The sequence below is a fragment of the Ovis canadensis genome, chromosome 1 (assembly GCF_042477335.2).
Source record: "Ovis canadensis isolate MfBH-ARS-UI-01 breed Bighorn chromosome 1, ARS-UI_OviCan_v2, whole genome shotgun sequence".
Lineage (NCBI taxonomy): Eukaryota > Metazoa > Chordata > Mammalia > Artiodactyla > Bovidae > Ovis > Ovis canadensis.
The window spans coordinates 20898672-20926638 of NC_091245.1; the positions used below are offsets into that span (position 1 = coordinate 20898672).

Consider the following 27967-nt stretch of genomic DNA (forward strand, 5'->3'; position numbering starts at 1 on the left):
TAGCTTCTTTTTTGGAAGCCGCTGGCCGACGTCCAGTCAGGAGCTGTAGTGCCAAAATTCTTACGCGACTTGCTAGAGAAGCAAAAAGTTGCTTTCCTCGAGGAAGGCAGACCAGGGAAGAAAGGTACCCGGTAGAACCAGGCGGTGCAGGCGGGGGATATCCTTGGGTTGGTTTGGGACTGGGTCCTGGCCCTTTAAACTCGAGGGGGAGGATCCGGAAGTGGATAGGCGGGGCGAAGGGCCCTGCTATATAAGAGGACCCAACCGCGCGGGGTCTCCAATCTGCCATTTTCTGTCCCTGAACAAGTCTCTGGCGTCCTGAATTCCGTCTTGTTTTTCTCACAGGCTGTGTCCCGTCCGCTGGCCCACCACTGAGGGGAACGATGGCCGCAGAGTCCACAGCCACTGCCGCCATCACCGCGGAGCTGGTTTCCGCCGACAAGTAAGCCGGACCGTGGAGAGCTTGAGGCACTGGCCAGTCCGCAGGGAGGGGGTGGTGGACGGAGGCTCCCTGGGAGGGGCAGACCGGAGGGTTGGAGGACGTGCCTTCCAATGAACAACCGTCGCTATTCGGGAAGGCCCGGACACTGGAGAAGCTCACCTCTTGTAGAGAGTCTTCCCTCAATATCAGTAACGCCGGTCGGCTGGCGCCCCCTGCCCCGCTTTTCGCGGCCGCCATCTTGCCGGGGGCAGCGGCGGCTGTCTCCATTGCCTGCCCCTCTTTCCTCCCCCAGCCCGGGGCTATCGGTGGGGAGGCGGGGCCCAGGCGTGCCGGTGTGCCTTCATGCCCCGGCTATCCCCACACAACTGGTGTGCGCCTCCGGTAGTATTCTCAAACACCTTGGGAAAATAACCAACAGAGATTTGGCGCCAAAAGAAAAAAAAAAAACCCTGCACGAGGAAGGAGGCTGGACTGGTGGCTCGGGGTGGGCGGGACCTCTAGGGGGCGGGGTTGTGCGCCAGTGCGTTCGCTTCCCTCCGCGGGCTCTGGAGCAGGGGGCGGGGCCCCGAGGAGGCGGGAAAACTCCATTGTTTGGGGCTGTGCGGCTCGCGGTCCGCCTCGGACTTCCGCGGTGGGTCACCAGGGAGCTTGTTTCCTGCGGACTCCTTGCTCACCTGGTACCCTCGTACCTTCAGCTAGGCCCATTTCTTTTTGTGGTGGAGAGCCTCGTGGTTCTTTTAGATTTTGGCAATGTTGGCAGGGGACTCGATTGCTTGTAGAGGACTTAATCGGGTCGTGAAGCGTCTTTAGCGCTGCGTTGAGGTCTCACTTCTAGCAGCGTTTGGTTGCTACGAGAATGGGCAGTATTATGCGTGAAGTGCAGTAGAATGGAAGATACGATTGCTGTCAAAACGGCACAGTGCCACTCAAGTATTTTTTTGAACAGTGAAGGGAAACGGGACGTTTATTCGAAGAAACAAATTATTAAGTGGCAGAGTCTGGTTAAGTCCTAGTATTTCACGTTTTTATTCCCTCATTTCTCATCCTTCCTTCATCCCCAAACCTTACTTGAGAGGAAATTGCATGAAAATTTAATTAGCTAGCTGGAGAGAACAATAAAGCATTCCTCAGTTAAATTCTTGGAACAATTCAGGGGTAAGGCGTTTAAGGGGGAGGGTGAAGAAAATTAACGTGAGTTTAGACTCTGTTAAGAATGCACATTATTAAAAAAAATGCACATTATAATTCCAGTTTAACCATTGAAAGAGTAAAAAACATAACTTTTCAAACCAGTAGAGAGAAAAAAAATGGAATGAGAAATAAACCTTAATTCAGAGTTGACTTTGATACAACTTTCATTGCTTAAGTAGTGAACGTTGGGCCACAGTTTTGTCATCTCTAAAAAGCTTCAATTTGGCCTCTGTTCCCTCATGCCATTTAAACAACATTGGTAAAAATTTATCAATGACTGTCTAAATGTTAAATCAATCCTTGTCCTCACTAGCTTTCTAAATAGTTCTAATTTTTAATGTTTTTATGTTACAGTAGATAAAAGAATATAAGTTTGTAATGTAGTGGTAAGGAGGAATGAGGAAACTTAGGAAGTCTTATGTGGTGCACTGAATTTTAGTTTAGATGTCTTATTATAATTTCTGAGCTACATAATGGTACCTTTAGATGAGAGATGCTAAAGTAAAAATGAGTGGTTTAGCTCAATCTTTAAAGTTCTGGAGTGTGTTGTTTCTGTTTCCATAAGTGTAAGGTTAATCTGTGTTGATGTGAGGCTTATTTTGGTGCTTAGTATTCAGTGTTCTTGCCTGGAGAATCACGTCCTGCGTTCATGGACTGGAATGCCTGATACTGTTAAGATGTTCATACTACCCAAAGAGACCTGTAGATTCAACAGTCTGTCAAAACACCAGTGGCACTTTTTGTAGAAATAGGAAGATGCATCCTAAAAGTCATAAGAAACCTCAAGGGATCCCAAATAGCCAAAACATTTTTTGTTGTTGTTTTTGGCCTTGCCTCGGCCCGGGCCCTTAGCAGTGCGAATGTGGATCCACTGGACCACCAAGGAAAGTGAAAGTGAAGTAGCTCAGTCGTGTCTGACTCTTTGTGACCCTGTGGACTGTAGCCTACCAGGCTCTTCCCTCCATGGGATTCTCCAGGCAAGAATACTGGAGTGGGTTGCCATTTCCTTCTCCAGGGGATCTTCCCAGCTCAGGGATCGAGCCCAGGTCTCCCGCATTGCAGGCAAACGCTTTAACCTCTGAGCCACCAGAGATTCCCTGCTAAAACAGTTTTGAAAAAGAACGAAGTGTAGGGCTCACTTCCTGATTTCAAAACATTGCAAAGCTATAATAATCAAAACAGGGTGGTACTGGCATGATGGAGCAATGGAATGCAATAGTCCAGAAATAAATCCTTGCATATGGTCAAATGATTTTTGTTAAGGGTGCCAAGGTCACTCAGAGAGGACACAACATTCTTTTCACCAAATGGTGTTGGGAAAATGGGATGTATACATGTGGAAGAATGAAATTAGACCCTTATATACAAAAATGAGCTGAAAATGGATAAAAGTTCTAGATATAAGGCCTGAAACTGTAAATTTCCTAGGAGAAAGCATAAGTTGAAGGTTCCATGGGACTTCCCTGGTCGCCCAGTGGCTAAGATTCTGCTTCCAATGCAAGGGGTGTGGATTTGATCCTTGGTCAGGGAACTAGATCTCCACATGCCTCAACTAAGAGTTCACAAAACAAATAAATAAAAATAAATATTAAAAGCCCCATGGAAATTCCCTGGTGGTCCAGTGGTTAGGATTCAGTGGTTTCACTGCAGTGGCCTGGGTCTAGTCCCTGCTTTGGAAACTAGGATCCCTCAAGCCCTACTCCCAACAAGGGTAGTTTTTTGGACTTAGAAACATTACAGATTAGTTTTGTCTGTTTTTGAATGTTATATCTACAGTATGTTATTATATGACCTCTTATACTCAACTTTATGTGAATCATCCACATTACATATTATTTAGTGATTCTTTTTGCTGTGTAGGGGCTCTGCTTTTGAATACTGCACTTTATCTGTTATATCGTAGGTGGGTGCTAAACATGTATTTATTTGTAAGGGTATCTTAAAACTTTTTATGGAGGGACTTCCCTGGTGGTCCAGTGGTTAATACTGCAGGGGGCACAGATTTGATCTCTGGTCAGGGAACTAAGATCTTGCACGCCAAGTGGTGCAGCCAAAAAAAAAAAACCAAAAACTAGACAGATGATGTCTATGATGACTAGGAGCCAAGAAAACTGGATTCTCTTTCTGGCTAGCATGGTGGACCTCAGTTTTCCCATTTGTAAAATAGTGGCAGTAATGGGGAAGATTCTGTAAGGAAATTTCCTTTTAGGAAAATTTGTGAAGCAGTTTTTTCTGTCCTACTTATAGGCATAGTGAAAGTGTTAGTCCCTCAGTCATGTCTAATTCTTTGTGACCCCATGGACTGCAGCCTGCCAAGCTCATCTGTCAGTGGAATTCTCCAGGCAAGAATACTGGAGTGGGTAACCATTCCTTTCTCCAGGGGATCTTCCTGACCCAGAGATCGAACCTAGGCCTCCTGCACTGCAGGCAGATTCTTTACCATCGGAGCCACCAAGGATTCCCTGTATTTGTTGAGCATTTGTTTTATATAATAAGGAGACAGAAAAGATCTCTGCTCTTAAATGGAGACTACTGGGATAGAGACCATAAATATGTATATTAGAGAATATCAGTGATAAAGTGCTATGCAAATAATTACTTTACCTTCACCTAGTTTAAAGAGATGTGAGGTAACTGGGTAGTTATTTTAGATTGGGCAATCTGGAATGGCCACAAGGAGATGAATGACCAGGAGCCAGCTGGTCATGAATGAAGTTTCCATTCATGAATAGGAGAGAGTGTTTATGCAGGTACAGGTAGGTTGATGGTTTCCGTGGTTGAGGGAGACTTCCTGTCTAATGGTGTCTATTTGCTCAATGAGGTGTGAAGCAAGACCTGCTTTAGAAGTAAGGGAGAATGGAATACGGTGTAGGAGATTTGAGGAGAGAAATAGTTGCTTTGGATACTTGGAAGACATATTTTAGGGAATGTAGTAGGATTGCCGGTTTTGTCCTTGTTTCAGATTTTGGGGCCAAGAATTTAAAGAGTGCAGTCAGTGCTTTTGTTTTCTTAAATGTGCATTCAGCTGCTTTTCTGGAGCAGACACAGAATAGACAGCTAGAGAGCTGAAACCACTTCTTGTGGAACTTAAAAGTTCCCTAGAAGAAAGGCCTTCTTCACAGAGCGAGAGTTTACGATAAGGAAAAAAATCTTGACAATCAAGACAGTTGGAGATTCCCCCCCTCTCCCCCCATGTCTAGCAGCTACCTGTTTGGTCTCTTGGTGCTTGTATTCCTTCGATAGAGCACCTTCTCCTCTGCATTCAAACGTCCCAAGGTGGATGCTTGTAAAAACATTTTCTCTGTGATATATCTGTTCAGTTGATTTCTTTGCTTCTTCCTTTTCATAGCCAGGCTTCTTTAGGGAAGAGTCTGCATTTCTACTCTCCCATTTTTTCCCCTTCTATTTGCTTATGCATTTAACAGATGTATTCAACATATATTTTAATATGTTGGGTTTCAGAGATACAAAGATGAGTAAGATACTGGTTTTGAGTCAACAGATCACAGTCTAACTGGACAGCTATGTTCTGAGAATATACACATTTGTCCATCCCGTCTCAGTTGAGCTGCTTTCCTTCATGTCATTTAAACAGCATTGCTAAAGGTAATCATTGTCCAAATGCTGAAGTAGACCTTATCATTCTTAGCTTCCTGATTAGGTCTTTCTAGTACCTTTTTGCTGCCTCTGATACCAGGTACTCCCTCTTTAATTTTGTTTTCTTTTGATGCTGCCTCTAATTCTTCCTATCTTTTGGTTCTTTCATTGTTAATGATTGCTAGCATCTTTTGATTCCTTATGTGCCAAGCATTGAACTAAGCACTTCGTGAACATTCTCATTTAATTTTCAAAACAAATCTTGTGAGATGGGTACTGTTAATAGTTGAGGAAACTTAGGTACTTCACATGATAAGTGGCAAAGTCACTTGTCCTTAATCCTACCCTTAGTGATTCAGAATTGGTTACTTTAACAGATATTGATTGGATACCAGGCTTTGTGCTTGGTTGTAGAATACAGTTTAGGATAAGACAGACATGGTTTCTCAGATCTTAATCCAGTTGGAGAAAACAGAAAGTCAGTAGGCAGTTAGAATATAGCATGGGTTATGATTGGTGTTATGTATAGATTAGAAAATCATTTGTGTAATTGGGTAAGTTACTACTCTGGAAAATAGGATATTGACACATACAACAAGGTGTTTTGTGTGTGTGTGAGAGAGGATTAAATGATAATGTAATAGGTACTGCTCTATGACAGATGTTTGCTCTGAATTGGCCCATTGAATGTTACCCATTTCCCTGGTGGTCCAGGACTTCCCTGGTAGCTCAGACGGTAAAGCATCTGCTTATAGTGCGAGAGACCCAGCTTCAATCCCTGGGTTGGGAAGATCTCCTGGAGAAGGAAATGGCAACCCACTCCAGTTCTTGCCTGGAAAATCCCATGGACGGAGGAGCCTGGTAGGCTACAGTCCATAGGGTCGCAAAGAGTTGGACACGACTGAGCCACTTTCACTTTCACCAGTGGGCAAGACTCTACTCTCCCAATGCAGGAGGCCTGGGTTCTGGTCAGGGAACTAGATTCCACATGCTACAATTTAAGAGTTTGCTTGCTGCAACTAAAGATCCCTCATGCTGCAGCTAAGACTCAGTGCAGCCAAATAAATATATATATATATTTTTTTAAAAACCAGCCAACCAACTCGTAATATGTACCCACAGTTCTCACTAATGAATCCTGTTCTTGTACCATATTTTGCTCGGATAGTGCTTAGTTTCCCAATCCCAGAAATAAAAATTCCAGATTCACCCTCCCTCCTTTCCCAGTTTCTAAACAGTCACCAATATTTAGCAATTTGGTGTTTTGTAGCTTAGAGGGCCAGATAGGAGAAAGTGATGTGGTGGTGGGGATTGAAGTGAATTCTCCCTGACAGTGCTAGGTCACTGTTCAACTTCAGTTATTGCGGAGAATGTATGCCACAGTGGCAGATATTTTTGATATTTAAAATATTATTTCTTTGACTAGGGCATACATTTCTGGTTCAAAATCCAGAAGACGGGAGTATACAGTGAAATGTTAATTAAACCTTATTAGCATTTTCTCCTTACAGTCCACCAGTGTTCGTAATTTTATTATGTATCCCTCAGTGATAACTTTTGGGCTTCCCTGGTGGCCCAGTGGTAAAGAACCCACCTGCCGGTGCAGGAGATGCAGGTTCAATCCCTGGGTGGGGAAGATCCCTGGAAATGGAAATGGCAACCCACGCCAGCGTTCTTGCCTGGGAAATACATGGACAGAGGAGCCTGGCAGACTACAGTTCATGGGGTTGCAAAGAGTTGAACACGACTTAGCGACTAAACAACAATAACACCAATGATACCTAATCATATAAGAGCAGATTGTATGTAGTTATTCTACATTATTGTACAAATGGTAGCACGCTTGATAGATTTCTGACCACTTTATTAGCAATGTATCTTGGAGATGATTCCTCCTCAGGATGTAATTTCCTCATTAGGGCATAGTTTTCCTTTTTTTAATTTTTTAAATGGCTGCATTTTATTCTATTCTGTAGCTGTCTCATAACAGGTTTCCTGTTGGTGGATACTTGAATTCTATCCAGAATTTAATTATTACAAATGATGCTTTAGTGAATAACCTTGTAAACCATGGACTTCTTTATAGGATAAATTCTACAAGTGGAACTGCTGGATCAAAGAGTGTTCACTTGTTATTTTTAATAGATACTGCCAAATAGACCTGCATAGATGTTTTGTAAATTTAAACTTCTATTAATAATACATATTTAAACTTAGCAATTGGTTAGTGTGCAGTACTTATACAGCAGTACATGCAGAGCCTTGCTGAGGTTGTTAGTTGAAGCCTGACCTGGAGCATGACCCTTTTGGATACCCTCACGTCCCTCCTTTTGATTCCCGGGTAGCTCAGACGGTAAAGCGTCTGCCTGCAATGCTGGATACCTGGGTTTGATCCCTGGGTCAGGAAGATTCCCTGGAGAAGGCAACCCACTCCAGTACTCTTGCCTGGAAAATCCCATGGATGGAGTAGCCTGGTAGGCTATGGTCCATGGGGTCGCAAAGAGTCGGAAGCGTTTGAGCGACTTCACTTTTAGCAATATATGGGAACAATTGTTTCTCTTACATTCTTGTCTTTGAATATTTGATGGGTAGAAAAATGTTTTCTCATTGTAGTTTTGTATTTCTCTGAAGAATGTGAGCGCGTATTCAGATGTTTGAGCTCTTTGTGTTTCATTTTCTGTGAATATGTTTATATCCTTTCATCTTTTCCTGCTGGACCTTTTTCTTTTTGATTATAATACTCTATATAATTTGGTAAGTTAACCTTTTGTGAAATGAATTAGATGGAGTAGAATTTATCAAGCTTCTATATTTCTGAATTTAAAAAGGCCTCCTTCAGAGGAATTACATAGTAATTCTGCCATGGTTTTCGTTAGTAATTTTTGGTTTAACAGTTTACATAACAATTTTTCAAGAGAAGCAGAAATCCAGATTTTTTATGTGCTATCTTAATAGTTTTAAATGTAGTAGCTACTGTAATTAACATTAAAAAAATAATTGTGGATAAACATGTCTGTGGCTCAGATAAGACATGAACATTAGTGTATAATTTTTTTCCTAATCTGGTGATTGTTACATTGTGGTCCCCAAACCAGGAGTAGCATCACCTAGAAGATTGTTAGAAATGCAAATTCCTGGACCTCATAGTAGATCCACTGAACCAGAACTCTAGGGTTGGGACTCAACAATCTGTTTAATTCATGTAGACTGAAGTTTGAAGAATCTCTGCTTTAATTATGCCTTTTCTTCTGACTGTACTACTATGGCTTTGATTGGTTCATGCCCTTTTTGTCTAAGCTGCTAAGTAAGAATAGAAGTAAGTTTATCACTGCTGACCTGCCTCTTGAGAAACCTGTATGCAGGTTAGGAAGCAACAGTTAGAACTGGACATGGAACAACAGACTGGTTCCAAATAGGAAAAGGAGTACATCAAGGCTGTATGTTGTCACCCTGTTTATTTAACTTATATGTAGAGTACATCAGGAGAATCGCTGGAGGAAGCACAAGCTGGAATCAAGATTGCCAGGAGAAATATCAATAACCTCAGATATGCAGATGACACCACCCTTATGGCAGAAAGTGAAGAAGAACTAAAAAGCCTCTTGATGAAAGTGAAAGAGGAGAGTGAAAAAGTTGGCTTAAAGCTCAACATACAGAAAACTAAGATCATGGTATCCGGTCCCATCATTTCATGGCAAATAGATGGGGAAACAGTGTCAGACTTTATTTTGCGGGCCTCCAAAATCACTGCAGATGGTGATTGTAGCTATGAAATTAAAAGACACTTACTCCTTGGAAGGAAAGTTATGACCAACCTAGATAGTATATTCAAAAGTAGAGACATTACTTTGCCGACTAAGGTCTGTCTAGTCAAGGCTATGGTTTTTCCTGTGGTCATGTATGAATGTGAGAGTTGGACTGTGAAGAAAGCTGAGCGCCGAAGAATTGATGTTTTTGAACTGTGGTGTTGGAGAAGACTCTTGAGAGTCCCTTGGATGGCAAGGAGATCCAACCAGTCCATCCTAAAAGAGATCAGTCCTGGGTGTTCATCGGAAAGACTGATGCTGAAGCTGAAACTCCAATACTTTGGCCACCTGATGTGAAGCGCTGACTCATTTGAAAAGACCCTGATGCTGGGAGGGATTGAGGGCAGGAAGAGAAGGGGACAACAGGATGAGATGATTGAATGGCATCACTGACTCAATGGACATGGGTTTGGGTAAACTCTGGGAGTTGGTGATGGACAGGGAGGCCTGGCGTACTGCGGTTCGTGGGGTCGCAAAGAGTCGGACACGACTGAGCAACTGAACTGAACTGATAACCATTTTTTTCTGATTTTATCCACTTCAAACTTTTGTACCACAGGGTATGTAAGAAGTAAATTTGATGATACTACACATTCAGTGCCTCAGCTTGATAAAAATGTGAAGACTTAGGTTGGCATCAAAACTAAATGATCTGTTTCTAGCCTTGTTCCTAGGAAGTGGGGATACGAAAAAGTAGGGTGAAGGACAGTTAAAAGGTAAAGTTCAGGTAATTCCTTGGCGGTTCAGTGGTTAGGACTCCACACTTTCACTGCTGTGGTCCCTGGTTCAATCCCTGGTCTAGGAACTAGAGTCCTGCAAGCTATGCTGTGTGGCCCGGTCCCCGCCTTTCCCCACCCCACCACTCCCCCCCAACCCCACCAAAGATGTAAGCATAAAAACTGAGAGTAAACATTTGGGAATGAAGAAATTTGACATTACTCTGACATTTCTGTTTTACATTACAAAAACCCATCTCTTGCATATTGAAATTGAAAGTCTGGTCCTTCAGTCACAGGTAATTTGAGAAGCTCTGTGCTAGAATTAGAATAATCCGTTAGTGAAAGAAGCTATTTGAAGGTAATTAGCTATGTCAGGGGCTTCCCCTGGTGGCTCAGTGGTAAAGAATTCACCTGTCAATGCAGATTCAATTCCTGGATCTTGAAGATCCCCTGGAGAAGGAAATGGCAACCCACTCCAGTATTCTTGCCTGAGAAATTCCATGGACAGAGGAACCTGGCAAGGCTACAGTCCATGAGGTCACAAAAAGAGTTTGACATGACTTGACAACTAAACAACAGCAAGCTATGACAGGAAGTATTTGTAGGTAAGGATCCTGGGCCATTCCAGGGTTCTGGTCAGATCGTTTGCCGCTTACCCTGCAGCTGAACACGTTAGCTTTTAAATTGTGCTTTTTTTCCTGTCATTGTGAAGTCTGCTTATTTTCAACCCCATTTCCCTGCCCACCTCCCCTCCCCAGGACTTTTCATCAAACTCGTAAACCAATATAATATTTATAAAAGGTTTAGGAGTTTCTAGCAAAGATACTGGATCCTGTTGAAGGTAATTGACAACTTTTCATCTCTAAAGCATTTTCTAAGACTCAGATTCCAATATGGTTAGCCCTTGTTTAATCTCTTCCGCTTTTTCCAAATTGTCCTCTTTGCTTTTTTTTCGGGGGGTGGGGGTGCGGGTTGGCGTTGGCACCTGTGGCTTGTGGGATTTTAGTTCCCCCATTTGGGCCTTTGGCAGTGATGGGGCGAATCCTAACCGCTGGATAGCCAAGGAATTACCTGTGTTCTCTGCTTTAACTTTTGTTGGAGGTTAATTCTGATGCTTAGCATACAGTAGATACTTAATAAAATGTCTGTTGAATTTGATTTTTGAATTAATACATTTATTGAATTGAGTAAGCTATTTTTTAGTTCATTTGTTTTGTCCATATTGTGTATATTACTGTTTTCATAAACTTGGTGTGCTAAATAAGAAAGTCCAAGTATGAAAAATTAATTGACTCATTCTGTTTGTGTGTATATTTTAACCTTTGGAGGAGTTAAAAACACAACTTTGTGTTCTTTCATACTCCTAGCTGTCTTGCTGCATGTACTTCAGTTCTAATATATGGCTTCTGAGGTGTTTAGTAGTAAAGTTTTCTGTTTTCCCACTGTTCTTTTTCTCCATTTCATCACAGCTAACAGCATTCTCTGCTCTCATTTGAGATGTAACAGTCCTTGGTTTAAACTCTGGTGTGCTTTGGGGGCACAGTTAAAGATGATATATATCCTTAATTGGATATTTCCTTTGGGATATAGGTGAAAACTGATGATAGACTAGGTAACAAAGGCAAGTATTTAAGTTAATACCGAGTGAATAGTGTCAGTGTATAGCATTCCTAGTAATAACTTAAGTCAACCCTTTTCTTGAAACCTACCTAAGGTTTAACTGTATGATGGTAAAGAGAGGGTAAATTCTTCTTTCCCTTTATTTATCAATTTTCAAAATAATGCAGTGGTCACCCATCATTTTCCAAAGATGACTAATGAGTTTTTTTGTTTGTTTATGTTATTGAGAACTCATGGATTTAAACATATTTGGAGTTTTCCAGTCAATTGCAGCTATAATCTTTTAAAAAATATTTAAAATTTTATATTGCAGTATAGTTGATTAACAGTGTGTTAGTTTCAGGTGTACAGCAAAGTGATTCAGTTATACATATACGTGTATCTATTCTTTTTCGAGTCTTTTTCCCATTTAGGTTATTACAAAATATTGAGCATATTTTCCTATACTACACAGCAGGTCCTTTTTGGTTATTCAGTTAGTATCTGTGTGTGTGTTATATTTATTTGGCTGCTTTGGGTCTTGGTTGCACCTCGTGGGCTCTTAGATCATCATTGCGGCTTGAGGGATCTTTCAGCTATGGCTTGTGAACTCTTAGTTGGGACATTCGGGATCTAGTTCCCTGACCAGGGATCGAACCCGGGCCCCTTATTGGGAGCTTGGAGTCTTACCCACTGGGCCATCAGGGAAGTCCCTATTATCTTTGATGTTCACATGGTCCCTTCTTTTGGCCAGTGAGATGTTATTGAGGTTGGCTCCTAAGTGTGCTTTGGTAATATTTTTGTAAATACGAAACATCAAATTTATAGAGAAGCTGAAAAAGTACCAAGAACTCTTCTTGCTTTACTCTGGACTCCCCGCCTTCCCTTTAGCATGACTGTTAGTAGATAGGATCCTAAATAACAGCTAGATAGAGTTTTGCTGCCTGCTGTCATGATACTGCCCCAGATTCACCTGTGTACTTCTCCAACACTGTTTCAGATCAGTTACATCTCAATGGATTCTTGGTTCCTTTTAGTGGGAAATGGATTTTCAGGAGCACAGTCTAGGCTCTAGGGGCTGCTGAGTTGGTCATTATTTCTAGACTTTTTCAGTAAACACAACTATGAAATATTTTTAAGGTATTTATTAGTACTTCCCCCCCAAAAATGAATGTTCTGGGAAACTTTGCTTTTTCCTTTTTAAAAAAAATAAAAGTTATTTTTAGTGAGCAGTAAACTCAAATCTAGGATGTAACTGTCTTGTTCATTATATCAGTAGTATCACGTAGCAAATAAGCATTCAACAGTTACTTGAATGAATAAACGTTAAATTTGATAATTTAAATAAATGTTATGTAAGATCTGAATATATTGGACATTTAATAAATAGCTCTTTTTATGACTTTATGTTTTTAAATTTCTAGTCTTAAAATAGCCTTTCATTTTTACTTTTTTTCCCCTTAATTTTTCTTTACAGAATTGAAGAAGATGCCCCTGCTCCTTCCACTTCTGCAGATAAAGTGGAGAGGTATGATTATTTCAATGCTGTGATTTGATTTATATCTAGAACATAGACATAAGAGCTATGTAACTTGAGGGCAGTTTGTTTTATCATCTTTAATAGGTAACGAGTGAGAGTGAAAAAGTGTTAAAGTATTTGTTCAATTTAAAGTATGGAGTCCTGACAGTGACGTCATCAGGTTTTTTTGTATTTGATTAAAATATTTGAATTTTTAAAGTTGTTTAATTCTCCTTAATTGGTACACAGTATGCCTGGCAAATGCTAGCTTATTCTTTGTTTGAATACGTCTACTGATTGAGATCTCAGTTTTGTAAGGTTGCCATTTTCAACTTTGTTGTTAATTCTAGTTGAAAGTTTTAAATTTTATATTGGGCGCACATGTATTTCCATGTAACTTCTGCATCTTGATGTGACCACAGTTCTTAACCAGAGGAAGCATAATAATTGGAAAGTTTATCCAAAAGGTAAATGCCTGAGTTGCATTCCTGGAGATTTCATTTGTTAAGCTTTGAGTGTATGAGTGTTTTAGAAAACTTCCTGGTAGTCTTAAGCTCACTTACGTTGAAAATTATTGTTCTAAATTCTGTCTAATCCTTCTGCAAGATATATGCACATCTTTTGGGGTTTTTTTAAGAGTCTTAAGTTTTTCTTTTTTTTTGTTTTCATCGTTTTATGTTTTTTACATTGTGGTCTTAAATTCCTTTGTTATTTTGGTTACTTAAACTATGTCTTCTACAAATACTATCTAATGATTTGTGAGTTAGTCTCGTTTTTGGGTGAAAGGAGTACTGCTCAGGATTGATCCTAAACACATTCACATAACTTTTAGAGAGTTAATCTTGGTATATACCATGATATTAAATTTTTGGACTGAGCATAAGGTGTAAATGTAGCTAGGCTATTTAACCCCTGGGACACTGCTGATAGGTAATATTATAGACATTTATGATCTTTGAAGGAGTATGATAATTGATTCTGAGAGAAACATGAAGGATAGTTGGGAAAAACATGAAGAGTCTCATAAATTGGTAACAACTGACCTGAAATGGTTACTTACTACTGCCCAACAACTATAGCATGTTTCCCTGGCCAAGTTGTTCTTCTATTCTGCTGAGCAACTTTTTCTTAACATTTAATACCATCACCTGTCTTCTTGCACTTGATGAGTTTACTTGTTTAAAAAAATTTTTTGATCAGTGAATAAGCAATAGGCAGGGAATTTTTTTAAAATTATTTTTTAGTTGAAGGGTAATAGCTTTACAGAATTTTGTTGGTTTCTGCCAAACCTCAACATGAATCAGCCATAGGTATACATATGTCCCCTCCCTCTAGAACCTCCCTCCTGTCTCCCTCCCCATCCCATCCTTCTAGGTTGTTACAGAGTCCCTGTTCAGTTACTTTATCTTAAATCTGTACGCATACATTCTTTTCTTTTGGATATGGGTCCCTGCTCTTATTCAGAGGTTCTCAAAAGTATAGTGTAGTTTATATACCCTTGGTATCCCCAAGACCCTTTGAGAGATTCTGCAAGATCAAAACTGTTTTTGTAATTGGAAGAACATTTGCCTTTTTGACTGTGTTGACATTGATACTGATGGTGAAAAGGCAATGAATGGTGGATAAACTTACTGGCCCTTTATTTAACATAAGTCAAGGTAGTATAAGTAGTTCACTACCAGTTTCACTTAGAAAGTAACACAAGCTAATAAATTTATTCTCAGTCCTTCACTAAATGATTTTATAATCTGTGTGACAAAATGTGAAGTATGAATGCTACTTCTGCATACTCTGGTAGGTAAGATGATTGTCTTTAGGAAAACCACTTGTGTGGCCATTTGAATTAATCAGATTTTTCTTTGTGGACATGGGGACAGGGGAGGAGAGGGTGAGATATATGGAAAGAGTAAAATAGATAGCCAATGGGAATTTGCTGTATGGCTAAGGAAACTCAAACGGGCTCTGTATCACCCTAGAGGGGTGGGATGGGGAGGGAGATGGGAGGGAGGTTCAAAAGGGAGGGGATATATGTATACCTGATTCATGTTGATTCATGATGAGGTTTTATAGAAAAACAGCAAGATTCTATAAAGCAATTAGCCTTCAATGAAAAATAAATAAATTAAAAATAATTAAAATTTTAATGGAATTCTGGATTTGAAAGGAAGACCAACAGACAAACTGATTATGCAGACTTTGTAGTGAGCTTTTGTAGTGATAGATTGTGGGTTAGCGAGGCCTTGCCAGAGCAGTTGAGAGGTTTAAGGAAATAAAATACTATGGTTTAAATGTAGCAGGTATTCAAAAAATGTTGATTTTAAAAGTATATGACACCTGAAAGGAAATCTTTTTTCTTGCAGTCTGGATGTGGATAGTGAAGCTAAGAAACTATTGGGATTAGGACAGAAACATCTGGTAATGGGTGATATTCCTGCAGCTGTCAATGCCTTCCAGGAAGCAGCTAGTCTTTTGTAAGTACTGTATTACATTCCTAATAAACTTGAGTCATAAAAAGTTGTTTAATGGGAAAAAGAATGAAAAGCAGGAGTTTAAAAAGATTTATTTTTCATGTATGAGCTTATTCCTATAACTATAAAACTCACATATAACTGAGCAGTTTTAGCCTTTGATTTTCCTGAGTTAATGAAATTTGTTTTCTGTTGATCACTAACTAATTTGTCCCAGTTTGGGGACTTGTTCCAATTTTAACAGTGGAAGTGTGTTTGTTTTTTAAACGTATTTTTTATTTGAAGTGGAGTTGATTTACCATGTTACATTAATTTCTGCTGTATATCAGAGTGACTCAGTTACACGGATATATACATTTTAAAAAATTTTTTTCCCTTAAGTATATATCCCAGGGTACTGAATATGCCTGTATAGTAGGACTGTGTTTATTCTAATGCCTGAAGTTCTGCATCCAGGGGAAGTCCATAATCCCAAGCAAGGCATGGTTTGTCACCCTCTCACTAATGCTGTTAGTAGCCAGCATTTTTCATAGATTCTTAGCACCTTTGTTATCTGTACAATTTCTTGAATATTGGTAGTTGACCACCAGGTGGCCATGTATATCTGTATCTTGAGGGAGCAGGTTAGTCTTAGTGCCTCAAGAGTGATGTAGTTTAGCCAAAGACTTTAATGTACTTTATACAGTGAGAAAAAGTGTCTTACTTGTTTTCTCAAAAATAACATTACCAATAGCAGTTGAAGTCAGTCATGCATGCTCATTAGTTGATAACATTATATTCAGTGGAATTGAAATCTTCCTTATGAAAGAGATGCTTATAATAAAGCTGGGTTTCAGGTTTGAGGCTCACTGATTAAGTCTTTGGCTTCTTCATTCCTTTTATTCAGTCAGTCAGGGTTATATTAGTGTATTTTTTTCCTAACCCTTCCTCCCTCTAGAACAGAATCTTATTCCTGGTTCCCTGTTGATTCTTGTTGATTTATTGGCCTCTGGCCTCTCTGTCATCATCTGGGCCTGAAGAGCTGAGGTTCTGGTATTCAGTGTTGTGCTAAGGGTAGGATCCAGGTTTCATCTGATGCTAAGTAATTAGGTGTTTCTATATAAAAACCTTACATTGTAAAATGTTAAAATTAAATTTTTAAGATTGAGCACATAAAAACACACTTCTTAGCTTTTTCCTTCCAGATTCCTGAAAAGTTTGTTTTCTCACTGTCCTGCCATTAAGGGTATTTGAGGAGAATTTGAGATGCATTCTTCTAATCTAACAGACTTCCCTTAAACATGACCTTCATCACTATAGCTTTTATGCTTAGTTGCCCTCGTTACTCTTACTAAGACTCTTAGGCTATTAGTTGACCTGACTTAGCATGATTTCTGCAGATCCTTTACCCCATAAAAGCTAGTCTCTTTACTCCACATAAAGTACTTCCTCCTTCCCATTTATCATACTTGTGATTTTTCCTCTGCTGCTTCCATGTTTATAGGTATTAATAGCTAAACTTGGTGTATATATATTGCTATCTGTATTTCTAAGCATTATTTTGAGTGATTTTATATACGTTAACTTAATTAGTTCTTGCAGTGGATCTAAGCGGTTCTTAACATTTCCATTTTATAAATGCGAAAACTAAGGCATTGTGAGATTAAGTTAACTACTAAAGTTTAAAGTTAGAGGCAGGATTTGAATCTAGGCAGTCAGGCTCTGAAGAAGGTTAACTCTTTATCATGATGCCTTTACCTGAACTTGATTCATGCTTTAGTCCCAGCCAAAGGCCATCTAACTCCTAACAATATTCAGGCTTATATTGACCCCTATCTTTTATCAGGAGAAATATCTACTGATAGCTTGGATCTTAGATTATATATTTTAATTGTAGCAAATAGATGTCTTTTTAGAATATATATTATATTTAATTATATAATGTATATTATATATCTAAATATATAATTATATATACTATATAGATGAAGAACTGGTAACATTAACTTATTCATTGTTCTTAAAATCCCTTGAACCTTGAGTTCAAGAGGAAGGGAGAGTATTGGTTTCCTAGAAGGATGTGTTACAGAAGAAACAATATTTTATGGCTAAAGAATTAGAAAAAATAGAAATTTAATTCAGATCCTAGCTGATTTATTCTCTTTTTAGAGGTAAGAAGTATGGAGAGACAGCTAATGAATGTGGAGAAGCCTTCTTTTTTTATGGGAAATCGCTTTTGGAGTTGGCAAGGTATGTCTTTCAAGCTAAGTTTAAAGTAAGATGTTTGTATCATAATGATTTATTTAAAAACTTTTAAGTTTCTTTGTTAAGATTATTTACTAGCCTTGAGATTTAATAGGAACTGAGTGAGACTGGTTTTACTCGGGGTTTAAAAGGGAGGATGAAAAATTGATGGGTTGTTTTTGCTTCTCTTTTTCTTTTTTTGGTTGTGTTGCACAGTTTGTGGGATCTTAGTTCCCTGACCAGAGATTGAACCTTCGCCCTCAGCAGTGGAAAGTGTGGAGTTTTAACCATTGAACCTCCAGGGAATTCCCTTGATGGGAGTTTTGAAAGGCACTTAAAAGAGTAAAGTTATACTTAAGTTTTTACTTTTGCAGTTATTAGAAGCAGAGATCTTTCCATTAGTGAATAGTCAGTAACTTACCAAGTCTAGTTTAGAGCGGGAACCTTTAAAAACACTCAGTTAGCCCAGAACAATCATCCATAACAAGGACGGACGGAAGGACAATTTGGAAACACTTGGCACGTGAAAATGTCTTAAGATAAAAAACAGAATCATCTCTGGATAAGGAGTTGGAAAGTTGTTGTGATAGTCCACCAGAATTTATTAACCAGAATAAAATATATTGAGGGTACACAGAATAGCAGATAATTTGTAATCTGTAATCTATTTAATCTGTCACTTTTGCTAAGCTTTCTAATTTTGTAAAGTAGTCTAAGGATTTGTCATGAAAATCTTGCCAGAATGTTTTTGGCCATCTAGAGACATACAGGTGGATGAGAAGTTTGGGAAACATGGCCCTTTTGGTAAGGGTTATCAGTGCTTTTTCAGATGGCTGGATAAAGGGTATGTTCATTGTCTTCAGTGCTCTTAAAACCATAGTTTATATTCATTTTGATCATTGCTTTTCTTTCATGAGTGCTTATAGTTCATATTCCCTGTACTTACTTACTCTTCTTTTGCTTTTATAATACAGGACTAAGTTTCTCTCTTAAAAAGACTGTTAGGTTCTAGCCATGATACCTTTAGTGCTTTCTCCTTTTGTTCTGCTAGAATGGAGAATGGTGTATTGGGAAATGCCCTGGAAGGTGTGCATGTGGAAGAGGAGGAAGGAGAAAAAACAGAAGAAGAATCTCTGGTAGAAAATAATGATAACATAGATGGTATGTGGAGTTGCATGTGACATTCAAGAGATGCGATGTATATTTCTTGTGTAAAAGCGATGGAAATAGGGCTCTCCTTATTTTGAATAGTCTCTCATGAGGCTACACCTGCATCTAGTGGAGACTGTGGGGGAGGTCTCAGTGAAACTGATGATAGACTTTTTTAAGGGGATAACTTAATTTCCTAAATAAATCTGGTTATTTAAATTGGTAGTCTAAGTATGAAAATAACCTAAAATATTTTTCTGATGTAAATTTTTAAAAGTTTTTGCAGCTCAGTTATTTTAATGGCTGGGCTTTGGGGGCCCTTTTACATTTTTTGGTTCTAAGAAAATTAAATGTTAATTTCTAATCTGGGTTTTGCTGCTAGAGTTTTACATATCAGATCTATTATATATATATATATATATATATATATATATATATATAGTGTTGAGAGGAGAATGTAAAGCTTGGCATCTCTTACCTAACTGATAATTAGAATGCTCAAGTAAAATAATACCTAATTTAAGGAGCTTGGGTTTGTTTTGCAGTAAGTTGCTCTGCTAGTTGGGATTTTTCCTTTGCTTTTCTCAAAGGGGCAGGTAATTTGTAGGCCGTCTGCTAAAACATAAGCCAGGCTGTTTGAGGGTTTAAAGGGAATGTATTTTTAGTTTCCATTTATGCCTTTATCATTAAACTCGAAGACATGTTTATGCTTCATGTTCTTTAACCATGTAGAGGAAGCAAGGGAAGAGTTGAGAGAACAGGTTTATGACGCCATGGGAGAAAAAGAAGCGCAAAAAACAGAAGACAAGTCTCTGGTAAAGCCTGAAATGGATAAAGAACAGGAAACTGAAATGGAGAAGGGTGCAAGAGAAGATATGGATATTGGTGAGCCTGCAGAGGAACTACAGGAGAAAGTTAAATCAGCTCCAGATCAGTTAACTGAAACCACTGAAGAGGGAAAAGGAGCAGCGGCACCAGAAGGATTGAGTGAAGCTGAAGTCATTTCTAAGAAGCCAGATCAGGAAATACCGGGTGCTGAGGAAGGAAAATCAGTTTCTGAAACTGACGTCCAAGAAGAGTGCAGAGAAAGAGGGGGTCAGGGAGAAGTAATTGTGAGCATAGAGGAGAAACCAAAAGAAGCTTTGAAAGAACAACCTGTTGTGACTCTAGAAAAGCAGGGCACTCCAGTGGAGATAGAAGCAGTCAAGCCAGTGGATATGGGTGGGGATGAGCCAAAGGAGCAGGTAGCTGCCTCTGAAAGTGAACCAGGAAAGGCCATTCTTGAGCAGTTGGTAGGGCAAGAATTGCCTTCTGCCGAAGAGTCACCGGAGGTGACAACACAGGCTGCAGATGCCTCAGCTGCAGAAGCCGGATCAGAAGTCTCTGAGAAGCCTGGCGGGCAGGACACAGTTCTGCCTCAGGATGGTGCAGTCAATGGACTGTCAGCTGCAGGGGATCACGCCTCCACTAAACTGCAGACTACTGCAGAAGGACTGATAGGAACAAAAGATGGCTCAGGACTAGAGAAGGTCAGGGCAGAGTTGGTTCCTAGCCAGGAGACTAAGCTGGCTGTAGAAGAGTCTGAGGCAGCCGGAGATGGGGTGGAGACTGAGGTGCCCCAGGGGGCTACTGAGCACTCCCCTGAAGACAAAGTTAAGATAGCTGCTAATGAAGAAGCACAAGACAAAGAAGAACAGATGAAAGAGGGTGAAGGTAACCGGGACATACAAGAGCTACAGTGGGTGGAGTACATTCTGGATTTGACTCACTAATCATGGGTGAAAGTCAGCCTTCCATTCAGAATTTTCCGTCTGCCTTTGGATTAGGAAAGGGCTAAATGAAAATGGGAGTGGTTTAAGAAGGTGGTGATAAGTTGAGCAAGTTAAAAGCAAGTCTTCTTTAGCTGGCTTATAGACTAACGCTTTTACTAATTGCAAAATAGGCCTTTCTGAGATTTGGCTAGCTATCAGTAACTTGTTGCACTCTACTAGCCAACAAAGGTGGGTGGTGGGGTGGAGTAGGTAGGGAAATGGTGTGCTAGGCTGGCAGAGAATGCTGAATGGATGTTCACTTGCATGCCTCTGGATTTTTAAATTTGCTGTTCACATGGTTCCTTTTTTTCTGCTTTAGGAAGCAGGATTAAAGCAGTAGAATCCACTGAATTGATGCACTTAAGCAGGCATGCCATTTAAGTGAAGGCAGTTTACCCTTGAATGTTTTATCACCAGAGTGAAAGAATTCTGGTAATTTTTACTTTCAGTCTTCAGGAAGTGTTTAGAGGCTTATTCACGTTAGTTAAATTAGCCCCCTCCAAAAGCTAATTGAAAACTCTTGCAGCTTTCCCTCCTCATTTCATGCTTGCTTTGGCTGCTAAACTGACTTTTTTGTTACTTAGAATGTTATGAAGTGTGAATGCTTTGTATCGTATCATTGGTCTAATTATGATTCCATTTCATCAAGATGTATAAGCCTCTAATTAGCAACTACATGATTGGCACGTCTGACTTGAGTTGTACTATCATTTGAGGATTCTGCTGTGTCTGTAAGATTTATCTAACGTTGGTATTAATAACCACGGGTATAGTCCAATTAGTCGTTAATACTTTATACACACACACATTACTTAATTATGACTACTTTGAGTTTTCTTACGTTTGAGATGTTCAAAGACCCATTATCAATATCTGCAGCTAATTCTGGTTAACTTCCTTCTACCTGTGTGCAAGTCCTTGTACTCCAGCCAGCACAAGCATGGTGACCAGAAATGAATTGGCTAAATGGTAGCACCATTGGGGTGCTCACTGGGCTTGAGAGTGTATGGAAAAAGCACAGAACTCAATTCCTCAGTTTTAAAAAACCTCTCATGTCTTAATCTTTAGAGTTTCTCACATACATTACTTTACTTTTAATTCCAAAATACAGTCCTATGTAGTAGGTAGTAGTATTCCAGTTATAGTGATGAGGAAATGGATGGTTAGGGGTTACGTGACTTGTTTGGGGTCAAACAGTAAATCATAGGACCAGAATATGACCTTAGATCTGATGTGAATGTGTTCTTCCCAGAATACCTCACACTGAGGAAGGCAATTTTAATCCCTTCCTTTAACCCACTTTTTGTCGGAAATGCATGTGGTAGCACTAGCCTGCAGAAATCTTGGAAGAGGTTTTCTCTTAAAACCCCTTGAAGAGGTATTTAAGAGTCATTCTTCTGCTTTGCACAGCTCTCTTGCCACATTGTTCTGAAGACGCTCTAAGATGAGAGAAATGGTATCTATAAAACGTTTCCCTTTCTCTGAAGGATGACATACAAAAAAAATTCCATTTTCAAACAAACTTAGAAAATAAACAGATCTCTTAACTGAGGCCTTCAGTGCATTTCTATTAATACCTGGGTACAGATTACCAGGTTGAAAAATAGTGGCTTTCTCATTAACCTAGCTCTTTTCCACCATGAAGGTAATGCAGATTCCTCAAGAGAAACAAGTATTTTTCTCAGACCATTATAAGAATTTTAACTTAAAAATTTGATGTAAAACTCCAAATATCTAGACATCTTATGCCAAAATAGATGCCACTTTCTAGCATGCTGGTACGAGTTGAACAGATACCAGATAAATAAGAATATAGAAGAGCAACATTTTGTCAAATTTTCCTGCAAGTTGGGAAGATAAGGTGTTTGGTTTTTTTAATATTGTGAGAAATACACGCCATCTGCTTTACCTGTTATGTGTTCTGGTGGAGGATGGGTGTCATCATCAAAGTCAACATCTAGCCTAACATTAGGGAGCTAAGTATACAAACCACTTTGAAATTTGGGCATGGCAAGGTACTGGTATGTGGTGGTGAGTACTTACATTTCAGAAGCACCAAATTACATGGTCAACAGGAGGAAAGAGAGGTACCTGATAAAACAGTGTTTGCTATAGAGGTTAATTACAATTAACTTGTAACTTTAACTGGTTCTTAGGACTTTAGTTTGTCCTAATTTATACGACTTTTCTGTGCCTATTTCCATCCTAAAAAAATATTGGTAGACAGATAAAAGTTCTTTAACCTGACTTCATGGCTCTAATGCCTAATTTTCAGTTAGACAGTATTTGAGCTCTTCTGATGGTGTTAAGTACTTAATGAAAGATGGCAGAAATAGGCACATTATACCCATTTCATGAATTGTTTGAACCCAAGTGTCTAGAGCTATTTATCAGCAGCCTGTCCTAGCAGGCAGTTAACTTGTATTTGTCAGTATGATGAAATGTGGTGGTGGTATGGTTGTAGATTATGGTACTGGAAAGTCAAATAACATGGTACTGCTCACTCAAATTCTGTGCATGCTAGAGCTGGCTGGAGTGCGGCATGCTCATTGGTGAGGACTGGTGAGGGCTGTGCTTCTCTCCACGGCTGTGTTGTGGGAAAGCATCCTCTTGAGCATCCTTGCTTCAAATGGACTGGAGTAATTTAACTGGTATTTTCTTGGCCTTATTAGTATTAACTGACAGTTGGCTTAAAGAACCCAGGAATACTGTCTGAGGCCGCCAACTGACTCTGGTTGAGTAGATGGGAGTTTCTAGCCAGTGAATTAAAGTCAGTAGTTAAATTCTTTTGATCTGAACTGTGCAGGTTGACTTTTAGAAGAGAAACACAGCCTGTTGGTCATTGAAGGTCTGAATTATTTAAGATTATGCTAAGTCTGGATTAGACTCGAGTTAGACTGTTAACCACTGACTTTATTATTTATATCCAGTTCAAATGTTACTCGATTTGGCTTGAATCTGGCCTGTCCTACCCCAGAATATAGGTCATTTGACATGTTTATTGGAATCTCTGACTTGTCCTGTCATCTTTGTCTGTTATGTTTAGTATTCTCAATACTGAAGAATTTTTGCTTGCAGAAACCGAGGGCTCAGAAGAGGAGGATAAAGAAAATGACAAGGCTGAAGAAACACTAAATGATTCAGCTCTTGAAAACAAGGTGAATTATTATTTGCTGAGTATTATCTCCTTTCTTACTGTAGGACTATGGTTTACTAGTGTCGGCATGATTATTATAGTCATTTCTTAGTTAGGGTTTGGGGACCCTTTGTTCGTGCTGAGAATAGGCAGATCCATTTGATCCTAGGGGTTCTGTTAATTAGGACAGGACCCATTGCTAACTGTCACTTTGATTTGTAATCAAAGATGCCTGTCTTGTACTTCTGCCTAACACCAATGATTTGGATATACTTTAGTCCCTTCAAGAAAATGAAGAGGAGGAGATTGGGAACCTAGAGCTTGCCTGGGATATGCTGGATTTAGCAAAGATCATTTTTAAAAGGTAAAACTCTTGGTGCTTTTAGGCTTAGGTTGGGAGTTTGGGGGTTGAAAACAAAACAGGCTTGGTCAGATGTTATTAAGGTTTCTAAGTATCTTTCCTTCTTTTAGGCAAGACACGAAGGAGGCTCAGCTTTATGCTGCACAGGCACATCTTAAACTTGGAGAAGTTAGTGTTGAATCTGGTAATACATTTTCTATTTTACTCTCTAACGCAGTTTCCCCCCCATGCCTTAACCTTCTTCTAATTCCTTAAAATCCAGCTCAATTGATCATAAATTATGGGCAGTTAGTTTTGAATGGACAGTAGGTGTTTTGGGTTCGTTATGGTTCCTAGAACAATGAGTAGTCTTTTAAATGATACTCTAAATGAAAGTCTCTTGGTAGGTTGTTTTTCTTTTGGCTGTGCTGTGCAGCATGCGGGATATTAGTTCCCTGATTAGGGTTGGACCCATGGCCCCCTTGCATTGGGAGTGCAGAGTCCTAATCACTGGCTTGCCAGGGAACCTCCCTCCCAGTAGCTTTTTTAAGTTGTCCAAGGGTCCTGGAGATACTACAAAGAAAAGTGAAATATATATAACATGGGAAAACATTTCTGCAGAATTTCTGGAATTGTAGAAGTTCTGTATATTAAATGTACATTTGCTTGCTGTTTTTCTCTTCAATAGAGAATTACCTCCAAGCTGTGGAGGAGTTCCAGGCTTGCCTAAACCTGCAGGAACAGTATCTGGAAGCCCATGATCGGCTCCTTGCAGAGACTCACTACCAGCTGGGCTTGGCCTACGGGTACAACTCTCAGTATGATGAAGCAGTGGCTCAGTTCAGCAGATCTATTGAAGTTATTGAGAAGAGAATGGGTGAGTATGCGTTGGCTGTTTGCACAATAACTATGATGGATCCAGTATTGACAGGTTTTTTTCTTTTTTTTAAAAGGTTCCTTTTGTGTTATCTATTACTTACTGATCACTTCAGTCTTTTCTTTCTAGCTGTACTAAATGAGCAGATGAAGGAGGCTGAAGGATCACCTTCTGAATATGAGAAAGAAATTGAGGAGCTGAAGGAGCTGCTCCCTGAAATTAGAGAGAAGATAGAAGATGCAAAGGAGTCCCAGCATAGTGGGAATGTAGCTGAACTGGCTCTGAAAGCAACTCTGGTTCGTTTGGTTTCCTTGTAGAGTTTTGATAGTCACACATTTGATTTTTTTGAAGGCCCTTTTATCATGGTACCTAGTGTCCATTTGGTAGGAATCTTCCTCATGACTTGGTTTCCAGGGATTTGGATGTCAGAAGTCATATATGATTTCCTCTCAAATAGTAAATACAGTGCTTAAGACAGTGTGCTCTGGAGCCAGACTGTGGGTTTGAATTCTTTCTCAGCTACTTACTGTGTGACCATGGGTCTGAGTAGAGAGGGTGGGTGATGTTGCTACCATATGGAGGCCACTAGTATTTGAAGTCTTATTAATCAGTTGCTTGTAGGTAGGTGAGCCTGGTGGGTTCTATCCTGGGACCCACTTGGGTTTGTCGTTTCTCACAGGTGGAGAGCTCTACTTCAGGTTTCACTCCTAGTGGCGGAAGCTCTTCAGTTTCCATGGTGGGTATTCAGGTGATTTTTGTCAGTTATTATGAGGCCTCAGTGTATATTTCATATATAGCAGTACATTGGTAACAAAGGTTTCTTTTTTGCCAGATTGCCAGTAGAAAGCCAACAGATGGTGCTTCCTCATCAAATTGTGTTACTGATATTTCCCACCTTGTCAGAAAGAAGGTAAATCTATATGTGGTCATTTCTTTTCTATATTCTTCCTACGTTGCATTTCCCTCCCTCCAAATGATACATGAGAATTACCTTTCACATAAACATCCCTAATACTTGGTGCAATAAGACGTCTGTTTTTGGACTTCCCTGGTGGTTCAGTGGCTAAGACTCCAAGCTTACATTGTTGCGGGCCTGAGTTTGATCCTGGTCAGGGAACTGGATCCCATATGTCACAACTAGGACCTAGTGCAGCCAAAAGAAATATATATGTCTTCTGGCAACACTCCTGGTCTATTTTAGCCCAAGGGATGTTAGGAAAGCTGATGAGGATGTCTAGTCAGATCATCCCATCTTGGGAAGCTGGCAGGTTTACAGTAGTCATTCAGCAGCAGACCTCCTTAAACTTGTGAAGGAGCCTTCACTCTTATTTTGCTTCCTGACTCAACTGTAGAAATTCAGATTTGTGGGTTGGTCACTGTTGTCTATTCCTCATCCCTATCCTTTCTCTTCATCTTTGAAGAGACTGAACTGGTATGTTTAGGCATACCAGTCTTCTTCTGCAGAGGACAGGCTGTGGCTCAGGAGACCCTTAGAACTGTGAATCCTGGTGTTCGTGATCTTTGCACCATAGGGAAGAAGCATGTGTTACAAAATTGTTTTATAATTGTCCTTTTAAAGACAGTAAGCACATTTGTGAAGCTTTCACAATTATTTATATGTTTATAGAGGAAACCAGAGGAAGAGAGCCCCCGGAAAGATGATGCAAAGAAAGCCAAACAAGAGCCGGAGGTGAATGGAGGCAGTGGGGACACTATTTCCAGTGGAACCGAAGTTTCCGAAAACATGGAGGAGGAGGTGGGCAGTTAAGCAGGGTTTGGACTCTTGCCTCATTTCCCTTGTTCTCAGGGACTGGGGAAACCAATGCATGTTCCCCAACTTGATCCTCTTTGGATTATTTGATTACTTTCATAAAAACAATGAGGTTGTACAGGAAACAGTTTGGTTATGAAATGTAAGATGTCTCATTGTCAAATACATACCACAGGTCCCCCTCTAATGAATGTGTGAGAAAACGCTTGATTGCCAAGACGATTCAGTCACTTTTGCTTGCTCCTCTGTCAGCCTTATTACAGAGAAGTTAGGAAATGGCTGTATACTTATGATCACTTTTAGTGTAGAGAGCAAAGCAGAATTTAAGGGACTGTGTTGTTCCTCTGACTGAGGCCAACTCAGTTGTGTAAGAAAGAATGGCTTAAAGTAGGGTCACTTATGCCCAGGCTCCCTGTTTATCTTCCAGGCTGAGAATAAAGCTGAAAGCCGGGCAGCAGTGGAGGGGACAGTGGAGGCCGGAGCTACAGTTGAAAGCACTGCATGTTAAGAGAGGGAGCAGAGCCTTCCTCCTAATGGAAAGTGTTTTTGTATATAATGTATTTTTTCACTTTTCGGGGATTCTTTTTGTATAACTTCAATAAAGATTGTAAGCAAAGGTTGAGGCTTCGATGATTTTTTTCCCCTTAAATATTGGCTTAATCTGTGCCCCTTGGAGCACTCCGGGTTTTATACAGTGGCCAAAGGTTTTTGTGTTTTTTTCCTCCTCTGTATTGATCTCTGTTGGAAGTTCTAATCCAGATTCCTGTCTAGTGTGGAGGTGATGAAATCAAGCATGGCTGCAGGCCCTTATCTTCCAGTGGTGCTATATCTTCTCCATTATAAATACTCCGAACCTGGGCTGTCTTGCAAATTGAGTGGTGCTCTCCCTGGACAGGGCCTATAAAACAAGACTTAGTGAAGATCTTGTTCTTTGGTGCTGATACTGTTCGATGGACTTTGTGAGCTAATAACAGCTATGCCAGGCCTTGGGTAGCACCTTGGTATCCACCTGGTCTCCAATTAGGGCCATAATCCTGTCCTGGAAAAAACTGAAGAAAATTTGGGGCAAGGGAGCGGGCAGGGGGAGTGATCCTTGAGGAAAACTGTTGTGCTAACTGTATAAAATTGAGCTTACAAGTGGCTGAGGGACTGACTGTACACTTTGGATGTGGTTGGAAGAATCTGTGGGGAGAACTGGCTGGTTGAGTTACATTGTTACATTTGAACCTTCCTGTACAGAAAATAGCAACAGTTGGAACTGTTACCTGTCCACAGTTTTGAATTCTTAAATAAAGATGCTAAAATGCCTCTGGACTTGT

The 27967-nt window shown here is 39.9% G+C and overlaps 1 protein-coding gene across 2 annotated transcripts; it reads left to right on the plus strand.

The window, feature by feature from the left end:
* The first annotated feature begins 222 nt into the window (after positions 1–222).
* Positions 223–27956, plus strand: NASP (nuclear autoantigenic sperm protein). 2 transcript variants are annotated; one of them, XM_069589379.1, is made up of 15 exons: positions 223–442; positions 12832–12882; positions 15234–15344; positions 17490–17570; positions 18616–18725; positions 19446–20426; positions 23603–23682; positions 23939–24024; positions 24132–24205; positions 24689–24877; positions 25007–25173; positions 25557–25613; positions 25710–25787; positions 26505–26633; positions 27076–27956. In XM_069589379.1, exons 1-15 carry the CDS (start codon positions 384–386, stop codon positions 27154–27156), a joined length of 2334 nt encoding a protein of 777 aa, XP_069445480.1. In that variant the 5' UTR covers positions 223–383; the 3' UTR covers positions 27157–27956. The 2 variants fall into 2 exon arrangements, with proteins under 2 accessions (XP_069445480.1, XP_069445488.1); XM_069589387.1 differs by lacking the exon at positions 19446–20426 and having other exon boundaries at positions 27076–27264.
* The last annotated feature ends 11 nt before the right edge of the window (positions 27957–27967 follow it).

What these genes read in the sequence shown, in the direction of transcription:
- NASP (XM_069589379.1), top strand. Translation starts at nt 384, where the DNA reads ATGGCCGCAGAGTCCACAGCCACTGCCGCCATCACCGCGGAGCTGGTT. An exon ending in GCAAAGATCATTTTTAAAAG is followed by an intron (nt 24,025 to 24,131) that starts GTAAAACTCTTG and finishes TCCTTCTTTTAG; the next exon opens with GCAAGACACGAAGGAGGCTC. An exon ending in AGTTATTGAGAAGAGAATGG is followed by an intron (nt 24,878 to 25,006) that starts GTGAGTATGCGT and finishes TTTTCTTTCTAG; the next exon opens with CTGTACTAAATGAGCAGATG.